Source organism: Antechinus flavipes, chromosome 4 (genome assembly GCF_016432865.1).
Source record: "Antechinus flavipes isolate AdamAnt ecotype Samford, QLD, Australia chromosome 4, AdamAnt_v2, whole genome shotgun sequence".
Taxonomy (NCBI): domain Eukaryota; kingdom Metazoa; phylum Chordata; class Mammalia; order Dasyuromorphia; family Dasyuridae; genus Antechinus; species Antechinus flavipes.
In genome coordinates this window covers 6,198,407-6,217,477 of record NC_067401.1, presented here as the reverse complement: position 1 = coordinate 6,217,477, position 19,071 = coordinate 6,198,407, and the positions used below count along the sequence as shown (strand labels likewise).

Genomic DNA, 19,071 nt, shown 5'->3' with positions numbered 1-19,071 from the left:
TCATTTTGGGAGAGAAAAATCAGAATAAAAGGGAAAAACCATTGATAGAAAAAAAAAAGAAGATAAAGAAAAAAAAGTAAACATAGCAGGTGTTGATTTATATTCAGTCTCTAGTACTTTACAAATCTTAGAGTACCAAATAAAGACAATCAATTATTTGGGAGAAAGTCGGTATCATCTCCGATTTTTCCTGTCTTTGTCCTGCTGTGCTACAGGAGTCTGGAGGGACATAGATGAATCCTGGAATTTCCCCCAAAGCCATGACCCAGAGATGATCAAGGAGGAGAAGAGGAAAGAACTGGAATCAGAGATCAGAATTCAGGTGTGTGATTAACAATAATGATGAGTCAGTTTTTTTTAATGAGTAAAACAGATATCTCCATGATTCCTAAAAGTTTATCCTGATCTCCAGGCTCAGTATATTCAGCATGTAACCATGTTTAAAGTGCAGATACTAATGATGTAAGATAACTCTGACTGTACCAGAGAATCTGGGTCCAAACACTGCCTTTAATGATTTTTATTTATGTGACCAAGTTAGCTGGTCTCTGCATCAGAATCCATTGCTATCAAATATAAGACTTTGATTAAACAGACTCGAAAACTTCCTTCTGAATACATTTATGATCCTATAACTTGAATATTGAAGGTTCCCCATACTTTAAAGCTTGTTGATCTCTTTAATAACTATTACACTAAGAATCATTCACAGAAGTTTCCAAATTATTCTAAATTGCCATAAACTGATTTGTCAATGTATCTCCACCCAGGTGGATGAGCTGATGAGACAGGAACTGAAGAATCTAAAGTTAGCCGTGGACAGAGAAAGGGAAATCCCAAGAAAACAAAAGAAGAAAAAGGATAAAAAGGTGAGATTTGATTTGATCCAGTCCACTATAAACTGAGTTCTTCTGCTCAGAGGTCAGTGTCTTGGAGAATTCCGGACCCACTGAGCAGAAGAGCTAGAAGACAGCATAACGTTCTGTCTATCTCTTCCTTTGCTTGTTTACCTTAAAACCAAAGAAAAACATTTTAAATAATATTTGTAAAGTCTTTTTATTCATGTGTGACAGGATTAACTTGGTTTTTTTTGTTTTTTATAATTCTTTGATTCTAAGTACAGTGATATTAAGAATCATTTAAAGAAAGCAAAAAAAAGGGGGGGGAATCTTGTTCAACCCTTGTGGCTCCATTGCTGAGCTGTTGTTGGTCTAGTCCCAAAGTCAAGGTGACCCAGGCCAGCCATCCACAGAGTTGGGAAGTCAGCAGTTGTCAGCTCTCCACTCCAACCTCAGCTTCCTTCCTTTGTCCCTTCTTCCTCTCCCCTCTAAAGACCCCCCCTCCACGTCTTCATTCTCTCTTCATCCCTCCCTTTGTCTCAGATCTCTGGGACCTCTTCTATTAGCCTCTAATGGGTGTAATCGTATCCTCAGCTCATCTTGACACTGTAGTTCTCCGTAGTTGTGAAGGGAAAGGTCTTTTCCTTTCCTGAATGGGATTTTGGAAATCAGAAAAAAAGGCAGTATGGACAATAGGAGATAAAGAAGCACTTGAAATCACTCCATGTACTCTCCTGGCCTTGATGCTAGAATGCCTTTGAGGAGAAGGTCGTATGGAAAAGTTCTTCAAGGGTCTTATTCCCCCTCCATAGCCACACAGTCTGCTTTGAGGGGACCAGGTCTATTTTTCTGTCACTGAAGCTTCTGATCAAGGGCTCAGTACTATGTGGAGTCATGGGGTCTGAGCTCAAATCCTTACTCTGCTACTTAATAGGAACATGTTCTTGGACAAGTGAGTTTATTTTGTTGGGTCTCAGTGGGAGAGGGATAGAATACTTGAAGATTTCTTATGTCCTTTCTAGCTCTAAATACTAATAATTATCTAAATTCAAATTGTGATTCTGTGATTTAATTATCTGTTTTGAACTGGACATACTCTGTGCCTTGGTTTCCTTCATTAGAAAATGTGAAGATTGGACCAGATGGTCTCCAAGGTCCATTCAAAATCTATGGTTTGTGAAGTTTCTAACTGTGTGGCCCTGGGCAAATTCCATAACCATTCCAAGCCTTTGTTGTCCTTATCTGTCAAATAAAGGCACTGGTAACCCATAAGGTCCCTTTCTGTTCAAAATCTATGATCCTATTTTCTTGGTCAGGAAAGATAGAGTTATTACTTCTTTTTATTGAACGAGCCTCAAATAATAGCATTCCATTTACTCTCTAGTTTTAACTTCCTTAATCCCATTAGATTTAATTAAAATTGCATATGGAGGCAAAAAAGAACAGACGCAGTAACCTAACACTGTTCTAACCGAATGGGGAAACCATATGATCCTGACTAGTAACTTTTAAGCAGGAAGATTCGTCATTGCATCCTAATAAAAATAAGCAAGTAATAAATCATCATCTTTTTCAAAAAATATAACTACTGAAAGCACTAAAGGAACTTTTCACCAACAATTATAAAATATAGTAAGCCACATCTAAGGAACCCTGTGGTTTAAAATGGTACTCGTGGCCTTAAGGCCCCAATTGGATACCTTCCTTTTTAAAAAGTAAAAGGTTTGCTCACGTTTCATGGATCAACATCTACTTTAATCCATAACTCCATTCTTTTTAAATTTGAAAAATTGTTTAATTATTCTTAATCTATATTATTTAGAATTTCAGAGTTGGAAGGGACTTTCAAGATGTCTAATCCAACTGGAAACCAAAGCCCCCATCACATCCAATCTTTGTTTATAAACCATCAGGGGTGGGCATTTGTGAAAATTGGGGAAAAAACTTATTAATTGGGAAGTTTTTTCTTTTATAAATCCTCAGTCCACCTCTTGACAACTTCCATTTCTCTTCTTCTGGGACCAAGGAGAACAAGTCTAGGATCATAAGATTATAGATCAAAAGCAGAAAGGGTGAAAGAGGCCATCTTGGCTAACCTATCTCCTAACTACAAAACCCCAAAGAATTAATGCAAACTTCATTCTCTAAAAGAAATTATATCCTCGTGGACCATCTCCGGGGTCATTTGTCATCCTCTAAGACATTTATCAGCCTCTATAGTCAGTGAAATGGCAGGTCATGGGGGAATCCTTGATTTAGAACTGGAAGAGACCACGAGGCTGCCGAATCCAGCTCATCCATTTTACAGATGAGAAAATTATGGCATGAATTGCTGAAGTGACTCTAAACCGCAGAGCTGGGCCCTTAGTCAAGTCTGTCATTTTACAGATAAGGAAAACAAAGACAAGTTCAAATCCTGCTTAGGACACTTTCTAGCTATGTGATCCTTCGCCTGCCAGGGCCTCCATCTCGAGGGAAGACTGGTTGCATTCTGTGTATTCAGCCTCGTCTCCCAGCACAGCATCCCCGGCACATAAAACAGATTATACTGATCAGAATCAGTCATAGTTTTCTAAATAAAAGCCACTATTCCCTCCCCATTTACCAAAAAAATCCACGTATCTAATGCTTTGTTAATGTAGTCATCTGTGGGTATAAGCTGAGAAGAAAGGAGAGAATAAAAATTATGTTTTCAAATCATTAGGAGACCTTCCCTGACCCCCCACAGGTTCTCCCCCCTTTTCAAATAATCTCTCATTTCTTCCCAGCAAATTATGCAAATACTATAAGTCCATTTAAAATCAGGACTAAATTGTCTGGTTGATTACAGTACCCACAGAGTTCGGAGATTTGGGAGGACAGAAGTGGTCAGAGCTGACCCCAGAGGAAGGGGAGGGGATCACAAGTGTCTCCTGTTCAGCGAGGAGCCTGATGATCAGAACAGACAATGCTTGGGGGGCAGAAGAAAGGAAAAAGCTTAAATTGGTGATTCAGTCGGGTCTAACTCTTCATGAGTCCATTTGGTGTTTTCCTGGCAAAGATAATGGACTGGTTTGCTGTCTCCTTCTCCAGCTCATTTTATGGATAAGGGAACTGAGGCGAACAGTCACACAGTGTGTAAGGTTAGATTCGACTCCAGGCCCCATGGACTTGGTGAGATGAGACCAAATCAACTGGAGTCTCTTCTCCTGGGCAGAAGAGTTTGGAGGAGGCATTTCTGCCGTGTTCTAGGAGTTCCTCACTCTTGGCAGTCTGGGAAGCTGAGGGACCCTCCTCCACATAATGTTGTAGCTGCATATAATAGGACACAAGATTAGCAAAGTTGGGATAGTTATTAAAATATTTTTAAAAGAACTCAACAAATTCCCAGCTCCAGATTAAGCATCCCTGCGATAAAGCTAAGGGAAATTCACGTTTTACAAAATCTACTCTAGGCTAGCCCCCCTAATGCTGGGTTCAATAGATTTAGGAGATATTGTTAAGCTTATCTGCAATCTGACCCTGGTCCTTGTGTAAGAGAACACTTTCCTTCTGGAAAGAAAAGCTAAAGGCTTAAGGGCAAAATTGACCAATTAATCTACCTTCATCTATTAAGTGCCAGACACAAGGGTAGGAGCAAACAGCAAAAATAAAACCATCCCTGCTTAGATTCTATTGTGGAGTTCACATGTGCTAATCAATTCATCAGTAAGGATTTCTTTAATTCTTACCACGTGCAAGGCATTGTGCTGATTACTGGGGATAGAAAAAAATGAATCCACGTTTTTCCTCCCATTTCTAGCATGAGACAGTATATATATATATAAATCGACAGGATTGCTTTAGCATCTACTGATTTAAAGACAAAAATGAAATAATCCCAGCCCTTGAGGACCTGATGTTCTCCTGAGGAGTCATGTATGTTTGTGTGTGTGTGTGTGTGTGTGTGTGTGTGAATGTGTGTGTATGTATGTGTGAGTGTGTGTGTGAGTATGTGTGAGTGTGTGTGAGTGTGAGTGTGAGTGTGTGAGTGTGTGTGTGTGTGTGTGTGTGTGTGTGTGTACACATGTAGAAAAAATAAATACAGGAGGAGGACAGGAGCATTTGCAGGGAGCAAATTATACTGTGCAGTGTTTAGAGGCAGCGGGGAGGGAAAACCCAGCTTTTTTTTTGCCAAGACTCTGGAAAACAAGCGTTGCACTGTGTCAGGAAATAGGCTTAACATATACACTTTTTCAGAATTCCATTTTATGAGGCAGCTTAGATGTAAATACCATAAAGTACATAAGCAGCTTTGAAATCAGACTCCCTGGAAACAAATAAGAAACCATCTGTTTATGGTAAAATGTCTCAAATATTTTCTTCATTAAAAGACAAAAGCATTAACCCTCTACAGCTCTTCTCCTCCTCCCTCTTACTTCTGTGGGCCTCAGTTTCCACATCTATAAAAAGGAATGGGGTCTCTGAGACATCTTTCCATCAACAAGTGATGCCGTGACTCTGGATTTCACTTATTTCCACTTAATAAACCTATTGCTCCCCGGGAAGCTGGAAGCAGTCACATATGAGACCATTCATTGGTTAAATGAGTCAGGTTCCTCCCATCTCCCCAATTCCTCTAACATAGCAATTACCAGACACAACAATATGCCAATAACAATAATAATTTGTTATTATTCCATCATATCTGACTCTCTGTGCCCCCATTTGGGTTTTTCTTGGCAGAGAGACTGGAGTGGTTTGCCATTTCCTTCTCCAGCTCATTTGACAGCTAGGGTAACTGAGGCAAACAGGGTGAAGTCATTTGCCCAGAGTCCCACAACTAGGAAGGATCAGAGGCTGGATTTGAACTCAGCACTTCCTCCTCTCCATCCACTAAACTAGCCATTATGTGGAGCTTTAAGGTTTGCCAAGCCCTTCACAAATATTATCCCATTTTATCTTCACAAACCCTGGGAAGCAGGTGCCATTATTATATCATTAATCCCATTTTACAGATGAGAAAACTGAAGTTGATAGGTACAGTACTGAGATTACAGCTAGTATACCTATATATTGAGGTTTAAGCTTAAAAGCTGCACTAAGACTTTTTGGGACATTGTGTGTGTGTGTGTGTGTGTGTGTGTGTGTGTACATACTTAACATGACAACCATAAAAAGACATTCATAAATGTGGACTGCTCTGCCAATGGTCTCACACATCTCCAAGCCTTCAATCATTGTTAATTAGATGGCTGTGTTGACTTCCAACATAGTGCTTCATCTCCAAGACCTTTCAAAGTTCCAATGATTTCTCATTAAAATGCAGCATTTCTCATATTACATCTACCAGCATCACTCATTATAATATAGATCGATGCTAGCATCTCTCATTATGATACAGATTTGGGGATAAAATTTAATGCTCAAGGTCTTAAACTAACCTTTCTTAATGCAACTCAGAATAATCCTGAATAAAGTCCAAAAACCATTTGAACTCAATGTATTTTTAAATAGCTAAACTAAAATGTTTACTCTTAAACTAAAATGTTTAAACACTAAATTAAACTAAAATGTATTTTAAAATAACATTTAGTTTAAAATAATATTGGCTTAAAATTTTGCCACATTAGTGGACATTGCCATGTCATTTAAATATACACATTGTACTAATATTCATTAAAATAATTTACAGTTTTACCAAGAAACTGTTTCCATCTTTTGGAATGAGCCCAATATAATATTGTACAAAAGGGGAAAAACAAAGAAGAAGGTGACTTATTTCTATTAAATACTGGACATGACAAAAGCTGGAAACTCAAAAATCACTAAAGGAGGAAAAAAAAATATGAAGCTCTTCAAGAATTAGTTATCTCTTCACCAAAATAGAATTGGACCTTGGTAATGTCTTACTCAATTTGATAGGTAAAAAGAGTTCACTAGATTAGAGATTCAACCCGAGACACTGGTTTCATGATTAAACCACAGAAGTATCTGAACCATGGCAGCCTTATGGTCTAGCTAGAATTCATTTATTTATTCATTCATTCACTCAGTCATTCAGTAAGCATTTCTTCAAAACCCACTAGATTCCAGGCACAATGTGCTTTATCTCAGTGACACAAGTGTTGCCAACTTCAGTTAATTAATAAAAAAAAGAACCATCTCTCCCCATTTTGAGCAAATGTTTGAGCAAGCCTAATCCTCTTGCTTTTGTTTGATATTTATTTAGACCCTATTTACTGGAGTTACTCCTTGCTACAGGCATTAATCTCACTGAAACAGAGACCTTAGAAAGAAGGCAGAGCTAATCCTCCCCCTGGGTACCACACAGAAGACTCCACTAGCATCCTCCAAAGCCCTCCTCGGTGACATAAGCCTAGGAAAATGAATAAACATAAATTTCCATGTCCAAATCAGTGTTTGCAAAATGCAGCAAGTTCAACTGCTGAATGGCCCTCTCGCAGAGCAGAGGGTTTATTATCATTCATAGTCACCCATAAATGTGAAACTGTCATCCACTTAAATTAGTAAAGTCATCAACTTTCAGAAAGGGTTTGCCTTTGAACTGTATTTCTTAAGTGCTTAAAAGAAAGCATGCAGACAAATCCATCTACCAGACATTTTCCAATTGTCTCCTATCTTTTCCAGCCAGATTTCCCAGAAATATTGTTGTTAATTATAGAACTGCATATGCTGATGTGAAAAAACATAACTACAATTTTACATTTATCAGGTAATTTATTGAGAAAAATGCTAGAAGGAAACTATCTTCTAGTCAATAAGCTAATTACAGATTGAGTTGATTTTTTGCTGAAAAAAAGATATTTTCATTATTGTATACCTCAAAAAATGATCATTTGCTTTCCTATGTTGAGATATGTACATGGGCAAGATATGAAAGGCAAAATGCAACTCTGTTGTTGGCAGGGCCATCTCTTCCTCGGTATTTTATGTCACAATAAGCATGTTATTTAAGAGTTAGATAATACTTTAGAGGAAAAGCTACCTCCAGTCCTATAAAAGCAATCCTCCCAGAAAGTTAGTTTATTTTGTAATTTATTGTTGCATGAATCCTAACCTTAACTCTAAGACATGTACTGCATACTTGGAAAATTACACATAAAATTTTGCAGTTTAGGTTGAAAGCTTCTAGATCTCAAGCTGAGGGGATTTTAAGTCCATTATGGCACACTGATTCACTTATTTGACTATTATCATGAATTTTTAATGGAAATACAGCTAATGTTAAGAGTCCACAAAGTAGATCAAATAAAACTTTTTTAATTGATATTTTTCACTGAAAGAGATTTTTAATTCTATTCCTTTATTACCTAGAAAGTCGTATCTGATGAGAAAACCAAAAGAGTGTTTATTGACCATGACATTGGACTTGGATGATTGCTTTGAGTAGAGGGGAAGCATCTGGGATTACTTGCCAATTGGGGAAAGGAGAGGGAGAGAATGAGATAGAACACAGAGACAGAGACAGACAGAGTGTGGAGAGAGGGGAATAATGCAAAAGGATCATCCTTTCATTGTCCACTTCTTCTCAAGGACCAGAAATCATGACAATGGAGGAATTCACAAATTTGTATCCTGTGTCACAGCAAGATGGAAGATAGGGCAAAGCCTCTAATTCAAGGTGGTTGTCTTTCAAACTGAAAATTTACCCCCCAACACCAGCAAGGTTTCCCAGGAGTCTTAGCTGGGACTATCTGTATCTTTACAACAGAAGCATCTTTTACTCATTTTTTTTTTGTTCTCAAATGCAGTACAAAACTATGTTCATTCTATGATCCTGGCCCCATCTTTTGGGAGCCAGGGTTAATAGATTTAGGTCAAAGGGCCACAGTTTTAAAACTTTAAGGGACCTTGGACACCATGTGGTGTAGCCCCCTAATTTTGCAGTTGAGGAAACTTGAGTCTCAGATAAAAGTTGAATTATGTGCCCAGAATCAGGAAACCTATTAAGTATCAGAGGTAGAATCTGAACCCAGGCCCTCCAACAACAAGCCGAGATAATAATGTTTCACCACATTGAGATTCACTCTGTGTTGTCTTGGAGACATGTCAAACTTATTTTAAGACTCCATTACAGCCTCAGCCAATCATTCAATTCATTCTATTCTATTCTATTCATTCATTCATTTAATTCTAGTCCCATGAGTTCACTTCATTCCATTCCCTGTGGGATCTCTCCCCCTGGATACCTACCAGCCCCTCAAATGTCTCTATGTCCATCACCTTCCTACCAAAACTCGCATCTCCCTTCACTCTGATGATACCCCCATCCCCTGGTCAGTCAATCTCAAATCCTTAGAGGCATCCTTGACCCTTCTTCTCCATCTCCCATCAGATCCAATCCCTGCCTTCCTCTCCACTCTTGCCTTGACCCTTTCCCTTTTTGGTTCTGGTCCTGTTGTCTCATCATTATAGGTCATTCCTGGTGGGGACCTTCCTCCACCAGCCCAGGTCCACCACTGCCCAGCACCTTAGAAAATTCCCTGGACCTCAGAGAGATTAAGCAACTGTTCTCAGGGTTTTCCGGCTCCAAGATCACGTCTGTTCCCTTGGTTCACTATCTCTTCATCCACATTGCTGGGCTAGCCCCTTCCCTGCCGTTGCTTCTTCCAGTGGTTGCTTCTCCCCACCCTCCTTTCTATCAGTTATATAGCACTTAAACAGCAATTGCTGTTCTTCTTTCTAGATGAAAAGGGAAAAAGGGATCTAGGATAGAAGCTTCAGGGACAAAGCAAGATGGTAGACATGAGTATATTTGGTAGAAGAGAAAAAGGGATAGAAAAAGCATGGGAACTCTGTTTTGGAGAGAGCTCAGGGATTATGAAGATAGGGGACTATGAAGATAGAATAGAGAAGTAGAATATAGAATATAGATACAGCTTGATTCATATATTGATTGGATAGGTACGATCAACACTTTCCCTCTTTTTTTTATTCTTTGTTGTAATTCCATGGTTCTCTGGGAAGAATGTGGAGGTAAAAGGAGTATTAAATGGGATAATATACAAAGATATTAACATTTTTAAAATGTTCTGCTTCAAAAGACCTGAATTCAAACCCCTCTGCTTTCAGTTACCTTAGAGAAGGTGTTTGAACTCTCAGCCTCAGTTTCCCTCTTCTATAAAGTGGAGATATTAATGTTGATACCACCTGCTCACAGGATTGTTTGGAGAAAAAGTGTCCATTAACCATGGTGGGTGAGGTCAATGGGAGCTAGGAAGGGGGTCAGCAGGAAAGTGGGGGCTTTTCCTTAAAATACTAAATACATATCATGAGACCCCTAGGATTCTTAAATCCAATGAAGGCTAAGAAACAAGTTAGCTTCAAGCCTTAGTGAATGCATTATTTTGCCAAGTTATTTTTGGAAAGCGTTGTGTTGAGTTGATTTCTGTAGCTCTCTGTGCCTATATATTTTTCCTAAATAGTGAAATTATTGTTTATATTTTCTTTTCAAAAGAAAGGAAAAAAAGGGAAAAAAGGCAAAAAGGAGAAGGACCTGACCCCTGACAGGTAAGGTACCAGTTCTCTTAACATACATGCCCCCAAGAAGCGATATTGGTATTGGGGACCAGAGTCCCAGGCCCCTGATCTGGTCTGTGACCTTTGCCTAACGAATCACAGGAGCTCTTGTGTTTAAAGCTCTGTCTGATCTTAACTGCTCATTTTAAGATGAGGAACCTGAGGTCCATAGCTTGCCCACAGTCATACAGATGTGAGTAGCAGGGCCAGGATTGGAATCCAGCTCTTTGCCTCCAAAATCAGTGATCTTCCCACTGTTACCACGTTGTATTCAGAGTGGTCTGATCCAGTGAGCTCTGGTCTCAGATCCCAACTCTGCCCTTAGCTTGGGACCTTGGGAGCATCAGTCTAGGGCCCTCCTTTTCTTCATGTTTTAACAACAACAAAACTGCAGCTATTAGGATGATGATGATTAATATTATCAGAATGATGTGCAGAAGAGGCTCATTCGGTGGAGGCCGTCAGAATTTCACATCCACCCCCAAATCCCTGAAGATGCCCTGGCCACTAGAATTATCCCCCAGATGTTTGTGGTTTGACTGGTGACAAATACAAACCTGGAGAAGCCAGCAAAAAGCCGTCCTGGGGCCAGAACATGCTCCAGAACTGTTTGACAATGATCCAGAAAGGTTTGTCATTGTTTGTCATTGATGCTGTCCTGCTAAATTGTCACAATCCTGAAGGAAGGAGGAAGGGAAGCTTTCAAAGGCCACTAGCCTGGCCAGGGAGTTCAAGGCTTACGGACCAGGAACAGACGAGGCCCACAGGGATGGATGGCCTCCATTCCAAGGCTCTCTATCCCCAGCTTTTAGCCCAGTGCCTGAGACACCAGCAGGGTGATCTTAGGTAAGCTACTTTCCTCATCTGTCAAATGAGCTGGGAAAGAAAATGGCAAACTGCTTCAAAAACCCCAAATGGGGCCACACAGAGTCAGATATACCTGAAAAATAACTAAATAAAATGGCAAGTTGGGAGTCCCAGACTGTCTCAAGTCTAAATCCAAACTCAGCCAGCCCTCTAGCACTTCTCATTGCCCCTGTTTGCAAATAAAGATGTTGGTCTACAATTTAGGATCCTGACCTTCTAGGCTGGCCCTTTTTCTGCCCCAGAGAAATGAGCAGCTTGTCTGGGCTAGAGAATAAGTAGAAGAGGTGAGATCTGAACCCAGGATCTTGGGCTCTTACTACGAGTCATGCTTCTGGCCTTACTCTTAGTATGTGATCCTATGACCTTAATTAAAAGTCATAGACTACAATGAGATAGTGGAGATAACCACATTCTGGGAATCCAAAATACTCCACAGATGACATCTCTAGAACGGGGGCAGCCATTTCCCCAAAGTCATCAGCTTTCTGTGCTTTCTTAGGACCACTGCGTTTGGGCGGGTTTCTGGTTGTTTTACGAAAAGGCAGCCCAGCGTGTGTGGACTCAGGAGCTGCATTTCAATTAATAATGAACCAACAGGAAGGAAGGAAACAAGCCTTTATTAAGTACTTACTACGTGCCAGTAAATTTCAGATAATTGGGTGGAAGTGTATTAAAAAACATTTCCATTTTTCAAGCTTCAATAGAAATGCTTTAATGTTCTTGAATAAAAATAACTTAAAATACTCATTGTTTTGTAAGATAAAATGTCTTGTTAGCTCTTCAGCATTGAAAATGGATCATGCAGCTCAAATATCTCTGTGATCCTTTTAAACAAAGTTCACTAGTAAAATTATTTTTAAATAACTATTTTGAATGTAAACAATATTCTTATTGAACACCAGGGTCAAGACACACCCTCATCTACTATTATTGGATGTACCCCAAAGGCGTTCATGGGAATACAATAAGAGGCTGGCAAGCAGCATTTTAAAATAAACTATGAAAGGTTCCCAGCTCCATTTTTTTTTTTTTTGCCTTAAAGTGCTTTAGAAGGGGAGGCAATTTATACTGCTCTGGAACAGGTCACCTTGCATACATACTTAGCAAGTTCCTTGAAATCATGGGATTGAACAGATAAAGATTTGCTTAAAAAAAAAAGGAGGGGGGTGAGATTGTAAATCAACCTGAGCATAATAATGTTGAAATGGGGACACCATAGAGCCGGGCCTGGAGTCAAGAGTCCTGAGTTCAAGAAAAAACTCATTTAGTAGTTATGTGACATTCTCTCCTTCTAATGGAAACCAGAAGAAATAAGAGGCTGGAGCCCAAGGGAAAGATGATTCACAGATTCTCCTATAAGAAAACAAAAGAAGCCACTGGCGGCTTGTGGTTCATATGGAGCCAAAAGCAAAAGAAACATAATTTGACGAGATGTTAGGACTTTAGTTTTGTTCAGACATGAAGGACAAAAGCAAACACCACAACCAATTATGAAGAAAAGTGTGACTTATATGTCAAAATGTGTCGAGAAGGATGAAGAGGTTGAGAAATCCTTTGAAGAGTATTTCCAAGTCTGTCAAACCGTGTCATCATGTACATTGATATTTAGTGACTAGTGGAACATTTGTGCAAAGATACGGTTGAGAATTAAGGGATGAAAGAATTCAGAGATTCAGAAGTCTTCTGCCTGTGTCTCATGAAGGCTTTCTTTAAGAAGAAGGTTTGAAGGGCCCCATCATGGCCAGCACTATACAATATTACAACAAAAAATGAGAATCGTTTTAGATAAAATGGTGACAATTTACTGTTGTGTAGGTATTTGACAATCAGCTCTAAATTAAAAAATAAAACATACGAGAAGATGATTCTGCATGTGATTACAACAGCTCTCACCTTACTATCCAAATAAGCCAAAGAAGATCAAAGAAAGGACATTGATTCTGACAATTTCCATTTCCTATGGAAGTGAAATCGATGTAAAGGGATTGTTACAAGGGAAAGACTAAAAGCCAGATAAGCAGCAAAAGAAGTAGAGCACTGGGTCTGAAATTGGGAAGATCTATCCGAGTTCAAATTGTGCCTCAGACATTTACTAGCTTTGTGATCTGTAGCAGTAAAATGTGAATTTTCTCATCAGGAAAATGTGGATAATAATAGCATCTATCTCACAGATTTGTTAGGAGTATCAAAAGAGATAGCTTAACCTTAAGGTTACTACGTGAATGCTAATTGGGGTTGTTGCTGATTCTGTTAAAAGAGCAACATTTTTAAAAAACTGCCTTAGCCTTCAAATACTTATTTCTTTGTCGAGCAGAGTCACAAAGTTATAGACAATGCCAGTGAGATCAAAATCTCATTTTCAAATTGTCAGAGAGGAAGATGGTGTCACCTTGTAGATCATCAAAAAATAATAACTTTTGGAAACATGAGGCAGAAGAAAACTTGACATGAGCTCCACATAAGCCATACCATCCCAGATCAGGTACAAATGAACTGAGGAAAAAGGAGAAAAGTAGATCTTTAAAAAATAAAAGAAAGAAAAAGAGAGAGAGAGAGAGAATATGAAATTTACTGGTATTTTCAGAAAAATCTCTTTTCTTCATTGAATAGTATGGAACACCATATCTGAAATCTTAACACATAAACACCTGATATGTAGAAGTGAGAAAGGCCCTCCGATCAATGAAATCAGGATGAATAACTGGACCACACCAACTGTAGACAGAAAATAGATGGATTGGAGAGCTTTGAAAACATTGAAGGATGCATTCCCAAGATGTAGGAAACAGGGGCAGACATCAAAATATTTTAAAATACAGTGGACACTGTTATTGCCAAAAAGTCAAAGCAATCAGTAAACTCTTGAAACACCATGTTGACTTTCTCCTCCCTATGTCTTTATGAGAATATTTATAATTAAATTGAGGGTATCCCTGATGAAAATACAAGGAGGAACAGAACACAATAAGGAATTCTCTCCAGGAAAGCAAACCTTCCCAGTCACATCAAGGACTAAAAGTTGCAAAGTTCTTATTATTTGTTAATTGTCTTTTAAAAAGTACATCAGGAAATCAAGACACATCCTTAAAGAATTCATCCTAACAAGTGCTTCCTGTGCACATAATTATAATTATAACAATGCATATTTCCATAGCATCTTAGTTTTTAAGGTAAATTGCATGTTTCCATACTATTCTCACAAAAACATTGTGACCAAGGACTACTGTCATAATAGGACCCACCGAGGGTTCCAGGGCTAGCTATTCATGGCTGATGCTGGATTTGAATGCAAATCTGAATTTCTGACACCAGTCCTTGCATTCTACTGCACCACCTGGCCAATCCAATTGAAACTGAGCAGCAGATAAGGAGATAGATGCTTGCCACCATGTTCATTACCCTCAAGGAGGTTGCCCTGGGAAGAGGTCCAATAGAAGAAGCATTTTCTACACACAGGGAGGTCTTCAGTTGTTCCTTCTGGGGACCGACAATAGTTGGCTCCAAGCCCTAGAATATCACAGCTCCTCCTACAGAAGATCCATGAGCTCTTAAGAGATTGAACGGTTCACTAAGGTAGGAGCAAGTAGAGATAGAATGCTTATTATGCAGAGGATTGCAAATGTGTGGATTGAGCTGGTCCAGCAATATATATTTGGAAACAGAGGTTGGAGGTAAATGATGGACAGCTCATGGAACATGGAAGAATGGGCAAGGAAGAAGATTCCTGGATTGCCTTTAGAAAGTGGTACAGAATTTAGTCATCCAAAGCTGCACATTTTCTCTCTCTCTCTCTCTCTCTCTCTCTCTCTCTCTCTCTCTCTCTCTCTCTCTCTCTCATCAATGCTGATATTCTGCCATTGATGTTAATTCATTGCTTCTAACAGAATGTAAAATTCTCCAAAAGGTCAACATTGTACATGACTTAGTTGACCATAGAAAAGTGTATGGTACACATGAATATACTAAAAGACTCCCAGTGATAGTCCCTGTGCAAGTTATAATATAAAAGCTATCTTCTAGGTAACTCACTTGAAGCCTCCTATATGAAGCCTCCTATTATATGTGTGGTCTTGCCCCACTAGAATGTGAGCTCCTGAAGAGTTGAGACTGACCTTTTGTCATTGTTGTTAAATTGTACATGCAAGAGTCTGACCCACAATAGACCTATAATTAATGTGTGTGTGTTTTTTTTTTACTTCTTGAGTAAGAATCTCAGAAGATGCTACCCTAAAGGCATTTTATCTGGATCAATCCACATTGCTGTGTCCTCCAGATAATTTCATAGGATGCTTCATTCATTAAATAAGTGGGATGGTTTTTACATCTATTTGTTCTTAATTGGTATAAATCACAAAGGTCCTGGTTTCATGCCCATGAGCCTTTCAGAAAGGAAATAGTTTGGATATCTTTAAACTGGTAAACCATCATCACATCTTCTGAAAACTGAACCATGCCCACAGCCTGAAATTAGAATTAGAATCATTCCATCTGCAAGCCTTGGCCACTCAAAGAGATCTTTCTTTTAACCAATTAAACTAAGAGCAGTATGTGATAAATATACACATAAATATATACATAAATAAATTTCAAGAAGGATTGATGACCTTCCACTGATTGCAAGAAGCTAATTGAATATATAATTATGAGCTCAGAGGGTTACCATTATTGAGTAATTTTTAATATCTAATTGTCCCATAATGAAGATTGATGAAAGAGTAGATTGTGGGAATCATGATTGATTTCCTGTTACCTGGTGATGTCATTCTTGCTAATAGCAAATATCAGACAGACATTTGGAGGTGACAAAATAGGATTTTAAAAGCCCAATGGCACCCAGACATTGCAGTAATACTGACAGGCTCGCTTTAGGAACATAACCAGAAGGTTCCCTTTGACAAAGACTAGGTTTAAGGTATATAACCCTATTCCTCTTGCCTGGGGCTGTACTTATACTTACATGTAACCATTTGCTCATTTCATTTGTAGAACCCTGGATTCACTATATAAGGAACTGGTAGAAGAAGGATTATTGATAAGACCCTTGAAAGTCCAGCTCTCGGAATACATCGGTAAAATATAGTCTAAGTAATCTTTAAGCAAGCGAGGGGAATAAGAGTTTCCCATGGTATTAAGAGCCCCATTTTTTCCCAACACCAAGAAGCCTATTAGATCACTGCATCTAATCCTTGGGCCATGTGTGTGAAACATCATATGTATACAAAGTGAAAGGGACCTCTGGGGAGGAAAAAGAATCACACATTTCTCTGGTCATAGCCGAGGAAAGTGAGGTGCCCCAAAAGGTTGATTTTAGATTGATGGATGGCTTCCATTCACTAGAAGTCTCCAAGCAGAGGCTGGATGACTATGGAGTTCTTGGTCAGGTAGGTGTTAGACAAACTAGCCCTAGAGAGTCCTTCCAGTCCTACAGCCTATGATTCTTTGGGGAAGACAAAACCTAGAGAAACTGGCAAATGCCCATAAATTTCCCTTCTGTTTTTAAACTATTGTTGGTTCCTCCTTGGATTCTCCTTCCCAAAAGGAATATACCAACTATCTAGTTGCACAAAAACTTTCTTTGCTCTATCTAGTCAAAAAGATAAAACTATGGGTACATAGGACTCTCACTTCCTCACACCAACAGAAAGAATACCTTATTTTTATCCTCATGGGTTCAAAGAGGGGAAAATAAAAATTTGTATTTGAGCTCAGAGAATTTGACACAAGTTTAGGAGCAGGGGCAAGGTAGAAGTAGTTCAAGAATTTATGCAAGCTAAAAACAATATACTAACCCTTTTCTTATGACTCAGAAATGCTTTTTAAAAAGATTTTAAAATTTGTAAAATATTACATTTTGTTTTTGCCATCATTCAAAACCTAATTAATATTTACAAATTAGCAATGGCTATAATTCAGTAATTATCACATTAGGATGAAAGTTTGATGTGTTGAAGGACAGTTTTTGTTTTATTCTTTGTGATATTTATATTTGGTCAAAAAGGTGGAGAGTGGCATTTTATAGAAACACTACATTTTTGTAAATTTACTGCTTAATTTAAAATACAAACATCTATAAGCAATATTTACAAGAAAATAATTTTAAAATGCCACTCAGTTTCTTTGTAGAGTAGGATTAAATCATTTAAAAATTATATGGAAGAGGCAATGTTTTGAAGGGAAAAAAATAAAAATGAATTATTTTCTTTCAGATTTTAAGTAAGATTAAAAATTAGTTATCATATAAACTAACTGGTACTGCAAAAAAATAGAGAGGAAATAAAAGTGATAAAACCTAATACAAGGTTTTGAAGAAAAATCATACATTGCTGGTGGAATTGCAAATTAGTAGAATAATTCCAAAGATAAATTTATCAGTAACTAACAAGAATGAAAAATTTTCATTTTCTTTGTATAATTCTATAATGATTCTTTAGGGAAATTCAGACTAAGAAGCATGAGAAACTTTTAAAAATTAAATTTTGAAGATTCAAAGAGAAATGATTTTTGTAAGGGAGAAAGGGAATTAGATGTTGACTAGAAAGAATAACACAGACACACAAGAAACTCATCAACCAATATCAGTTTTTCTGAAAAATAGCTACAGAACATGAAAACAAAGACAGAAGGGAAAAAATAGAATGCTGATGTAAAATAGTCTTGTAAGAACAATGCCCAGACTGGATAGCTGAGAATCAGCTGAATTTGGCAAGGAAAGGAAAGAATAACAAAATGGAGGACAGAGGAGGAACAGTTGTATTGGGAGGAGGAAGAGGAGGAATGAGAGAGATAGGACACCTGCTTGGGGCAGATGGCTGATGCTGAGAGGACCAAGTCGTTGTTCTTGTTCTCCCTATCAAAGAACACTCTCTTTGGGCTCGAAAGGACAGAGCAAAAAAGGGATAATAGAAAGATGGAAACCAAGATAAGGAGGGAAAGAGAGAGCCTCTAGTTGCCTTCAAATTCCTTCTGGTCACCTCGCACAGATGAATTACATTTTGGATCATTCAAAACAACGATAGATGTGATTATTGAGATATAGCCAATGGTCAATAAGAGGACCTAGATAAAGGGAAAGGTCAGGGTAGATAGAAGGGATATAATGAAAGACTAGTGAGTATGGTTTTGAATGTTGGCTAAATTCTACGATGTTATTTTTGTCATTGTTTACTTTTTTATTTATAAATATGTCATGACATTATAAATGTCATATATAATAATTATATATCACAAATATATTATCAATAACATATTTGTGAATGGCAAATTAATTGAAACATATTCTAAATGATTATGTTATATAATATAAATATATTACAAATATAAAATGTTGTTTTAGTAGCTTTTGCTTTTACATCACTTTCATTTCTGAATATAGTTCTCCTCTTTTCCTCACCTGTCAATAACATGTGAATTGTTCCTCTCTCATTCCCCCATGGAGTCCTCCATTTTTCCCAAGAAAGGAAAATGCATTTGCTTTAGCACCTACTATTAGAGAGATGGTTAGCAAACATCTAGAAAAGGGAATGATGATCAGGAAGAGCCAACCTTGGTTAATCCAGAGCCAACTAACCTCATTTACTATTCTTGCAAGAACAGTCACCAATCCTGGTATAATTCACTTTTTTTTTTTTTTTTAATCTGGGGTCTGGGCAAAGTTACCATTATTCTTGTGAATAATGAGAGGTGAGGATGAGGTGACCGTACAGTTTTGTGTGTGTGTGTGTGTGTGTGTGTGTGTAGTTAGGCTCAAGATCATCATTAATGGGCCATATACACATATAAAATTAGGGAGAGATAGAACTATCTGTTGCTCAGAGAAGATCAGGAAATGCATCATGGAAAAGCTGAGTTTTGAAGAAGACTAAAG

At 38.1% G+C, this 19,071-nt stretch overlaps 1 protein-coding gene across 3 annotated transcripts in view; it reads left to right on the top strand.

The window, feature by feature from the left end:
• Positions 1-19,071, top strand: part of IQCA1 (IQ motif containing with AAA domain 1) — a 191,007-nt gene that overhangs the window by 129,986 nt on the left and 41,950 nt on the right. For all 3 annotated transcript variants that reach the window (XM_051999120.1, XM_051999121.1, XM_051999122.1), the window contains 4 exons: positions 216-322; positions 771-869; positions 10,279-10,331; positions 16,194-16,276. In XM_051999120.1, the coding sequence (XP_051855080.1) occupies positions 216-322; positions 771-869; positions 10,279-10,331; positions 16,194-16,276 (342 nt within the window). The remainder of the gene's footprint in view (positions 1-215; positions 323-770; positions 870-10,278; positions 10,332-16,193; positions 16,277-19,071) is intronic.